Source organism: Apus apus, chromosome 2 (genome assembly GCF_020740795.1).
Source record: "Apus apus isolate bApuApu2 chromosome 2, bApuApu2.pri.cur, whole genome shotgun sequence".
NCBI lineage: Eukaryota > Metazoa > Chordata > Aves > Apodiformes > Apodidae > Apus > Apus apus.
In genome coordinates, this window is record NC_067283.1 from 50993935 (window position 1) to 51004768 (window position 10834).

A 10834-nucleotide genomic window follows, 5' to 3' on the forward strand; every position below is an offset into this window, starting at 1 on the left:
AAAAAAAATCAATTTAATAATGAAGTGGGGATCCTAAAACATACAGGATGCCTCATGGTGATTTCAGAAAGAGTTAATCTCAAGAAACAGACAAGAGGGTTGTAATTAGCATTTTAATTAAGAGGTGAGAGAAAGGGTGGTAATACATCCGCATGCTTCTGAAGAATAATGTTCCCCTTACTGGTTGCTGGTAAGAAAAGCTCTGACAAAACACAGTGGTTGTCATCCAGCGTTGTCTTCTATGCCAGTGTCATATAGCAAAGTAAAAGAAATATAACATCTTGTTTAACACTTTTTTTCTGCACCCCTTCCAGACGTCATTGATAACTCAAAGCTCATCACAGAGGAATGTCGGAAAAAGGTAAACAGAAACCCTATTAGTTGTTGGCTTGTTGTTCAGACAACAACCTGGCTGTACTGTGCATTGAATCACACACCACAAGGAAACAAGCAATACTTTCAAATCCTTAAAGCTCTCTGAGCTGTCTCACTGACTGTAAGGCATCCAGTCACTAATAGACGTGAACAGAAATATTGGAATACTTGATACCAGCATGTAGTTTAATTTAACAGTACTCACATTTTCTTCTTAGATATATTTACAAGATAACTCTTAGTTGAAACAGCATTTCAGATTCCATTTTGTCTAAATAACGTGACCAAAATGAAGGAAGTTATTTTGATTGGTTAGATTAAATACCAAGTATTATTTTATTAAAAGACATTAAACATCTGTTGGTTTTTTCCCCTTCAGTTACTGCAGCTGAAAGAAACCTATTATGCTATTGAAATTGATCCAGCTCTTACTATTGAAGAAAAATATCCATATATGGTAGAATGGTAAGAGACACCTCCCATCTTCAAATTGTACTCAGATTAGATTAAGTTTTTTAAATCAAAATAATGACAGCAGTTTGTTTTCAGCTAACATATTAACTGAATTATGTCTTGTATTCTTGTGCAACAACTGTTTTTGCTTTGCTATGAACTTGAATGAGCAAGAATTAACCATACAGGATGCTTTTCATCATGAGATTTAATGAAAGGTGAATCTTTACAAGTCAATTTCCACCCATTTTTTTATATTCTAGGTACAATAAATCTCATGCACTACTCATTGAACAAGGCTTACAAAAGGATAAGTTTGCTGAAATAGTGAGGGAATCTGATGTTATGCTGAAGTAAGTTCCTTGGGATTTGAACAATACTGTTTCAGAGCATGTTCTATAGATTCTTACTGTTTGTTTTCAGGGGAAAACCAAACAAACACATGAATTCCTGAGAGAGTGACACCATAATCTTGGAACATACTGAGCTCTTCATGCCCCCACTTATTTGTATTTTGTAGCTAAACACTTAATGATCACAGTGTATACACTAGAGGTCTTAAAAAAAAAAAAAACCTTAAAAGTTTGAGTCCCATCTCTGCAAACTTCATTTCTGTAGACTTCCATCCTCTAGAAACTGCACTGGTGGCTCTTTTTTTGTACAGGTAATGCAGAGTTCAACTTTGTTCCTTTGAAAAACAATCCCTGTAATAGTTTCATCTGATATAAAAATTCAGTGACTCAAGGAATATTTTTCATATGTTGCAATAAATACTGTTCTTCATTTATGGCTAAAGGCAAGGTTAAAAGTCAGCAAAATCCTTGCTTGTAATGTGCTATGGCTCCCATCTCTTTCAGAGTTCTCCAAAATTGTCTCTACATTTTGGATTACTGAAACAAGACTTAATTTGTGCAAGTGTTTATCACACCAACTAAATACTTGTCTTTTACAAAACAGACAAGCACACCATCTCAGCCTGGTTGAAAGCCTAAGTCCATGTGGATTGAATCTTCATTCACAGGCTAAGATTCCCTCAAAAGTTTTCCTCATAATTATTTTTTTAATGTAAAATTCTACCTATCAACGTCTGTGTGGAGAAGGCACATAGAGATAACATTCTGTTGTTCCTGGAACATTATACGTAGTTTTGATTGGGTACTGAAAACTAAAAAGCTTTTAGGACAATAAATATTTTCAGAATTTCAAAACAAAAATTTTTTGAATGTTAACCACCCTACAGAAAGTCAAATATTTAAGCAAGGAAGATTGAAAGGACATGTACAGCCTGATAGTAGCTAGAGAGAGTTCTAGATGCTTGCTCTTTCTGGGGTGTTTGGGGAGGGGGAACTGTTTTTAAGTCTTTAAAACAAGATTAGACGAGGGGGCTGAATTATACAGATCAAGTAGCTTGATGCAAGAGTTTCTTGCTAAATCTACATGCCTCATGTTGATGGTTCTTGCTGATCTGAAAAGGTGAGGCAAAGGAAATGAAGTGAAACACTCAGGCAAAATTAATTTTCCTTTTCCAAAGATTATGCAAATGTCTTCTCAAAACCCTGACTTTCCTTGGCTTTCTTTACTTGATATTTGATTTGTGTTTACATCCTGTGTTGCAGAGAAGGATATGAGAACTTCTTTGATAAGCTCAGTGAGCATAATATTCCTGTATTCATATTTTCTGCTGGGATTGGTGACATTCTTGAGGAGGTTATCCACCAGGCTGGGGTCTACCATTCTAATGTCAAAGTGGTTTCCAATTTCATGGATTTTGATGAAAATGTATGTATGAAAGAACATTCTTATTGAACATTTTGTGGTATTTAGTAGCTATTCATATATAATACAAGATTAACATTTTAATGCATCTGATGTAGCCATCTTCCCTGCCCTATAGAAAATTAGAATTCCTTAGTCGGCACTCCTCTGGGCAAAAAACAAGCAAAGGAGAACAGTTCAAACACAGTGTGTTGTAACTAAGATACCTTTTCCTTAATGACAGCCTCACAGTCAGTCAGCCCAGTACAGTGGTACTGCTCCTCCTCCAAGTAGAGACAATTGCTGCCTGTCTAGTCTTAACAATCTTATTACAGACATTACAGTATTTAACAGTAATTTGTCTTGTTTATCATCAGAGATTACATAGTTCAGTGTTAGTTCAAGAGTAACATCACATATTTCATTCTAGATTCTGTCTGGTCTATATGGTACTAGAAATAACTTCAGTGTGTTTTTTTAATAGGGAATATTAAAAGGATTTAAAGGAGAATTGATTCATGTTTACAACAAACATGATGGTGCCTTGAAGAATACAGAGTACTTCAAACAACTGAAAGACAACAGTAATATCATACTGCTGGGTGATTCCCAAGGAGACTTAAGTATGGCAGATGGAGTAGCAAATGTTGAACACATTCTCAAGATTGGCTATCTCAATGATAAAGTGAGTAGTCTTATAACCTTTTGGACTTTGAGTGAAATACCATAAATTGGATACGGGTTCATTACAATAACCTTCAGATATCAAAGCAGGTGTTTGGCCCCTGTTCATTTGGAGATTTCAAACATTTTTCATTAGTTTCTTCCTTGAGGTTTTTTCTAACTCATGAGCTACAAAAACAAAACACATAAATTGCTTTGGTTTTTTTGTACTGAACTACTTCTGAAAAGGTATTTTGTTGAGAAGTAAAATTCAGAGGCTAGAGAAATTAACTCTCCTAAATTCTTGTGGTTCCTCCCCCTCCTTTCAATACTGGATTGATAATTGAGAAAAATTTTCATGTTCCAAATAAGACATTTAGGCAGTGTCTCTTTTTTTTTTTTTGAGGTGACACAAGTGACTGCTAAGTTACAATGCACATCTATTTGCATTCAGGAGGGGGAAAACTTCAGTTTTCTCTTTCTCTCAGCATTTTGGAAAACTGAGGAAATAGTTTTTCTTTCAGTATCTTTGTGTATGAGATCCTGGAATAAATGTGAGGTATTATATCCTGGAATGCACAAACAGTTAAGTCAGGCTACTTCTACTCTGTAATCCTATAGAATTCACTTATAGGAGCAATACATATTTGCATGGCTCATTCCCTGAATTTGGTGGAAAGACTGGCCAATATTTTCCTAACAAAAAAATCTATCAGTGATTAATTCTAAAACTAAGTGGGTCTTTCTAAGTGGGTCTTTCTCTTTATCCCCTCTGCAATTAGGTAGATGAGCTTTTGGAAAAATATATGGACTCTTATGATATTGTCTTGGTGAAAGATGAATCCCTGGAAGTTGCCAACTCCATCCTACAGAAAATCCTGTAAATTGCAGTCTCGAGTCACTCCATTCCTTCCAGGAGGCAACTGGACAGAAGAGCACACGTGTGCTATCTTAGATGTGTTTATTACTCATTTACAGAACTGTTTAATTTAATTTAAAACTTTTATCTTCATTTTGATATTTTGAAATATACATTGTATCCATTGTCAACTAGAAGCTCCTTTTACTGCTCTTAATGCTTTTCTTTATTGTCTCACACTCCTGTTACAACTAGATTTCAATTGGATTTATAGATATGAAACTGCTGCTGATGGGATACTGTGGTTCACTGTTTTTTAATCAGACATTTCAAAGGAGCATTTTAGAAGATGTGGCTATTTTGTAAAACTGAAGATGTAAACGTTCTGTGAATAAGCAGTGTGTGTGCTTGTGTTACCTTTTCTTCTTTCAAAGAAGATATTTCAGTCTCAGCTGTACTTTGAAGGATCTTACTCATACGCTACAGACTTTTCACAGTTTTTCATACATATATTTTTCTTCAGTAAAAATGCTTTATTCACCTAATTCAGGCAAAGTGTTTATTCTTAATAGTTATTTTTATCATTACAAAACATTCTATATCCTTATTCTTCCTTTATCCTCTGTGGAATGGGAAGGATGTTTTCATTTAGTACATCTGAGTTAAAGTTTCTCATATTTGTAACAACAGTTAGTTTCACAAGCTAATAGTACACAGTCAGAACTTCAGCCCCTTTTCTGATCTTATTTTGTGTACTACTCCACTTCTAGCCTGCTGTTTCACATCAAATCTAGCATGGCTCACCTAAAATAACTTCCCTTGGAATTGTCACAATGAGCTGCTCCAGCCACAGAAAATCAAAACAAATCTAGATCTTAACCTTAGATTTTAAAAGCTGACTTAGCCATTTGAATACAGCCCCAGCTTTGGAAGCTGACTGGTATGTTGCAGGAGAAGTTAAAGATGGTGTTGTGACCCCAGTCCTGTGAGGTCTCAGCTATACTAGCTCTATTCATTAGTAGAACAGAGGCAATCATACAACTTCCCTAACATGCAATATAGTCATTCACTGTTGCTTTCTTTTATACATAGCAGGAACTTTGCCATGTTCCGTTCCCTGAGGAATTGTAATAAAATATGGGAGAGGCTATACCTGCATTCTCTCCCACCAGCAACTGGGAGAGAAATCCCCTAGAGAAATGGCCTCTTTCCTGTCCAACCTGTGGCACATTATCTAAATTCTGACTTGGTAGCACCAGTCATTTGTTCCAAATCAGCAGACTTGCATCTGTTACCACACCTACTGGAACTTTGCCAAGAAGGCGGGACAGAGGGGTAGTTTCCTTCCCCGGCCTCTGCATCCTCTGCAGTAAACTGAAGTTAGCCTCTTATTTTTGAATGCGTGGCAGAGGCTCCACACCAGTCTGAAGCAGCTTAGCATCCTTTCACAGTTACCCTGCACATGGTGTGCAGGCAGATAAGTGCTGAGCACAGGGACCCTTCAGAAAATCCAGCCTGCATCTTAACAGGCAAAGACTGAGGGATGACGCCCTCATTGTATACAATCTACAGCCATGCAATTCCCTACTTACAGCAGAAGGGCAGCTATGACATCTGCAAAAGCAGGAGTCTTAGGAATCATCTATTTGAGCAGAAAAGCACCTAAATTGTAAGACTACTGAAGAGAGCACCTTGGCTGCCTTCCATTTGAGAGCCATGACTCAGGCAGCAGCAGACTGGAAGATTTGAAAGCACCCTGGTGAGGCCAGTGACAGGAGGAGACGGGAGCAGCAGCTGCCTCAGGCCTGGCCTGCCAAGAGCCTGTCAGCCAAAGCCAGGAGACAGGGAGAGCTTGCAAGCATTTAGTGACAGCTGCTGAGTCAGTGGGATGGAGAGAGCTGCTACTCACCCCCTCTTTCATGCATACCCCCCGCCGCAAATGAAGCGTCCAGCGGCAGCGGGTGGTGCAGTTGACGTGTGACTGACAGGAGCAAAGACTGGCTGAGCAGGAGACACTGCACAGACAGGGCTGAAGGTGAGAAGGACTTAAGCTAGTGGGGCTGAGCAGGGGAGATGCTGCTGCTCTAGGAGCTGCAAGGTGAGCAGCTGCCTGGGGTGGAAGGAGTTGCAGGCAAGGGCGGGCAGGTTGGGGTGTAGCAGATCCCCTTGGAGCAGCCAAGGACAGCAGTTTTGCACAAGTCCACAGAAGAGCAGGAGGAAGTGTGTTAGAACATACCAACCACAGAGAGACAGGACAGGCTCACAGGCACCTGAACACACAACCAGGATGGGTGGGAAAGATGTTCCTCAATTCACAAGGTACACACTTTCTTTCTCCCATTTGTCTCCTGCTTGGCTGTGCCATTGAGCCAACCTTCACACCCAGTCCCTGTGTCCTCTTTCCCTGCCTCCCCATTTGCCTGGGCCAGGCAGGAGGGAAGGATGGGCGTATTGCAGAACTGCAAGGGAGGGAGCAGCTTTCTGCACAGTCACCTGCCAACACTACAGTTTCAGCACCACAGGCAAGATAAGCAGGGCGATGTTATGTAGGACACCAGCATGAGCTGCCTGTACAGCAGCGTGGTCTGCACCACCCCGGGCACAACAAGGCTTTTTGGGAGAGCTGCAGTGTCTGCAGGGGAGGTCAGCAGACACAATTTCTTTAACAGTCTGCATTTGGGGTTTCAGGCATTTAGAATATCCGTTAGCTGAGATAATGTCAAGGTTTGAGGTGGGGCAAGGAAGGGGGGTTTTGGTTATTTTTGCGGTTTTTAAACAAGCAATCATGCTGGCTGCCAAACTGAAGTCCAAAAGGCAAAGGCCTTCTGAAAAACACCACGGTGTTTGGATGCACTGCTTACTCAACCAGTCTCCAGTTCCAAGAGACTAATTACCAGGCATTACTCCCAAAGTTTACAGTGGAACAAGATTTTTCGTTTACAGGCAGGTCACCTTTGGAATACAGATAACAGCTAAAATTCAGAGTATGTGAAAAGCGGCTGATAGCCACAGCTCCACAGCGTGTCAGCAACACATGCTCTGGCACAAGATCATTCTGGCTTCAAGAATGATGGATTTCCCTGGCCATCCCAGCACCCATGAAAAGTTGGGGGCAGTTCTGGTCTGCATCATGTTTCTGAGAAGCAGGAAACACTGATCTAACTGTCTCAGGATTTCACATTAACACATTGATCCTCCCTCCTGGATCTTTCCTCAGCCTCACCCAACCCTACAGGAAGGAAGCTGTTGCTCCTTCAGCATGATGAGGATCTTATTGTTCAGCCTACCCACAATTAAAAAAAACCAAACAAAACAAAGTAAAATGAAACGACAACCAAAACCAGATACAACAGCACACACAAAGCAATATGGGAAATGATTAGACAGTCTCTTTAAAACCAGCTACCAAAACAGATCTCTAACTAGATCTTAATCTGAGTTAAATTTGTATCCAGCCTGCTAGATCCCAGGCATGTTAGAAGTGATCACTTGATGGTTTCCAAACTACATGGACACTTAAATTCTTTGCCTTGGTAAAGGATTTCATGTTAAACAACCATCTCTCAAGCACTTTTTAAGGAAGATTTCCCAGTCTGGCCTCCAAGCAGATGGACAATAAATTCCAAAAATCATCAAACATTTAGGCCACAACGATGATCACTTCAAGAAAAGGATTCTTACGCTTCCAGAAGTCAGCGGGTAAGTTAAGATCTGCAGCATGATTTCTCCATTAAATCCTGTTAGTCTCAGGCTCTGCATTTAAAGGTCTGCCAAAGCAGAGCACCTTCGTTAGGCTGCAAGAGCAGCTAAGCTATTTTGCAACCATTGAAATGCCATACGGACAGCTTTCTAGGAAAAAAACAGTTAACTCACATCATCAACCTGAACCAGGAGCTGTGATTTTAAAAACCTACATATATTATCAATACCATTTAATCATTTCACATCCCACTGCCAACTCTTAACTCTTGCTTATACGGTAGCCAAGGGAAAACAAAAGATGTAGTTTTAGATATCCTCCACTTTTTCAAAATGCCACCTTTTTATCACTGGTCTGTTGGTTAGAAATCAGAACGGAAATAGTCAATCACCTCTCCAAATCCATCAACAAAATTAATGACAAACAAAACTTACACTCCAGCTACAAGTTAAATCACCATTCTTCAGCAAGTCTAACTCATGATTGCCATCCAGATTCTGCATTCAGTTTTAGGAAAGAGATACTATTCACATTATGTCTTTCTAAATCACATTTCTGACCAGAAACATTTTGCAACTCTAAAATTAGATTTCATTTATTATTCAGTTTAGAAAGAAAGGTACCATACATTTCCCAGACCATTTTCCCACAGTCCAGAAAGTATTTCTGAAGTTAAAAGCAGGGAATAAGCAGCAAAATTAAATGAATTTGCTGCCTTCTTTTTTCCCCACTACTCACAAGATCTGTTCTCTCTGTAGCACATGTCCAAGGTCAAGTATTTGGGGCCCTTATTTAGCTAAAAACATTTCCTCCTTCTGAGTGGCTGTTGCAGCCAGCTCAAATGTCCTTCTGCTGTCAAATACATACAAATAGTCCTGAACCAAGCCAAAAACTTGACCCAAGTACTAGCTAAGTTGCCATTTTTAAGCTTAAAGGAAATTCTGAATATTTTTTCACACAGAACAAATTACATTTTAATTCAACAACTGCAAAAAATGCAAACTGATTTTATGTTTGTTTGTTTTTAACACACTGAGAACATAAAGAGTTATACAGCAGAAAGTATCTCTGGTCAAGTTAGGGCATAAAAATCACACCTAAAAAAAATAATTTATAAATACCTGCATTTTTCTGGGTGTAGAACCATAGTCCTTTTCCATTGAGCCCCTGACAATCCAGCAGGTAATTGCCAACCCTGATTGCAGGCAGCTTCCTTTTATCAACCAGCTTCCTCACAGGAGTCAGCTGCCCAGCTCTGAGAATAGCACCTGGCTGTTTCACCAGAGGAGCAGCAGCACTCTGATTTCTGGAGAGTCTCTCCTTAGCTAAACCATCCCTTTTCATCCAGCTATTAATGACCCTTAAGCTGTTATCATCTGTTTCTCTTAAGTTTTCTCAGTGAAGTGTGTAAGAAAGTATCTAAATAGATAATTTCTGCATTAAAAAAATCATTTCACATTTTGAGGTAGAAAGTATTTCCCTGAAATCTATGTCCATCACAGGCCACCCTCTTTTAATGGGATGGTGACTGAGAGCCTGATTCATCATTGGAGGCACAGGGGCCGTGCTGAGCTCTCCCAGTCCATACCAGCACAACTTCACTTCCCAGCCAGCTCCCTCAGGCACTGATTTAGGCTCACACCCTTTTCAAGGGCTGCCAAGCACTGCAAGAAGCAACGGGTAGAGGATTCAACAGAAGTACAACCCTTTCCTGAGAAGGAAGGTGGGCCCCAGCTTTCCTTTGTGACAGGGGCTGACAGCTGCCCACAGAAAGGAGAAGAACTGACAGGGTCTACGTAAGTAATCAAACATTCTGGGTATTATGCAGTGTAGCCTAATGCAGCCAAGCAGCCCTCGCTTCTCTTCGCTTTGTCTGGGCAAGTAAATGCTCAGTGTAAATGCAATTATTTTGCAGCATGTTTCTCCATTTATTCTCTGCTTTCCCCCAAAGTTGCAGGGCAGCCTGGCAGCCTCCAGATTTGTGAGGTGGGGTGAAGTGAGGAAGCAACAAAAACTTCCTCTTGACAGAAAATCGTAACTGAGATGGATTGCAAGCCATGTTTGCTAAGGCCTGAGGAGCAACGGAATGAGAATTTCAGGTGTACTTATCCTAGCCAGAGGCACTGGTAAAGTCATACCTGCTACCTCGTTGCTGACCTGCTCGACCAAAACAATCCAGCACAGTCATCTTCGGGATTACCAGCTGACTGCACTTCTTTGTGTGGTGCTGCTCTTTGTCCTGCATCTGCTCTGCAGTATGGCTTTGCCATCCTGGTTCACTAAGACCTCTTCAGACCGCCTCCCAGGAGCCATCTAGAACGATCCTCCGTGCAGAAAGAGCAATTCACTAAGATTTTCTCTGGAAAAAAAATTCTGGATACCCAGAAGACACAGTTGGGTTTGGGGGTATGTTGGAGGAGAGTAAGGAGTTGTTTCCACATAGAGAACAGCTTCTAGCAATACTCAATCACTTGCTTCCAGCTCCTCATCTCAGCTCCATAAGCATGCAGAAACAATTGGTGCATTTGAAGCACAGCAACAAGCCAGCAACCTACTTCCAAATAAAAGAAAGGAGAAAACTTTGTGCAACAGTGTTCTAAGAAAGCTGCTTTCACAAGATAATACTGCTTCTAAGAAGCCATTCCAGTCATAAACCTTTGGATTACAAGTGCCATCCTCTTACACCTGGCATAAAGGGCCACTATTACATCAACCCCAAACTAGACCAGACTTCCAGTGTTTTACATGCAATAGATGTGGTTTTGGAGCTACAGATGAAGTGAAAATACCAAACCTTGGATGCAAAGCCCAGTGAGTTTGCTTCCACTAGCTTTGGGAATGAAAGGTTTCTTACATAAAATTATTTCATTTCAACAAGACACTTGACATTCCCAGCTGAGTGAACTATCATCCTCCCAGCTGCCACAGTAATATGGATTGGGTAATTTAGGGAACTTCTTCTAGGGCCAAAGAATGACTTCACTTCCCCCATGTAAAGTACTAAAATATATTTGTTGTTGTTGTTGTTT

General features: G+C 40.2%; 1 protein-coding gene across 5 annotated transcripts in view; it reads left to right on the forward strand.

The window, feature by feature from the left end:
• The window catches only part of NT5C3A (5'-nucleotidase, cytosolic IIIA), a 29854-nt gene extending 25204 nt beyond the window's left edge, over positions 1-4650 (forward strand). For all 5 annotated transcript variants that reach the window (XM_051610214.1, XM_051610215.1, XM_051610213.1 and 2 more), the window contains 6 exons: positions 315-361; positions 755-840; positions 1092-1181; positions 2445-2607; positions 3068-3268; positions 4029-4650. In XM_051610214.1, coding sequence (XP_051466174.1) covers positions 315-361; positions 755-840; positions 1092-1181; positions 2445-2607; positions 3068-3268; positions 4029-4130 — 689 coding nt within the window. In that variant the 3' untranslated portion in view covers positions 4131-4650. The remainder of the gene's footprint in view (positions 1-314; positions 362-754; positions 841-1091; positions 1182-2444; positions 2608-3067; positions 3269-4028) is intronic.
• Positions 4651-10834: the final 6184 nt, after the last annotated feature.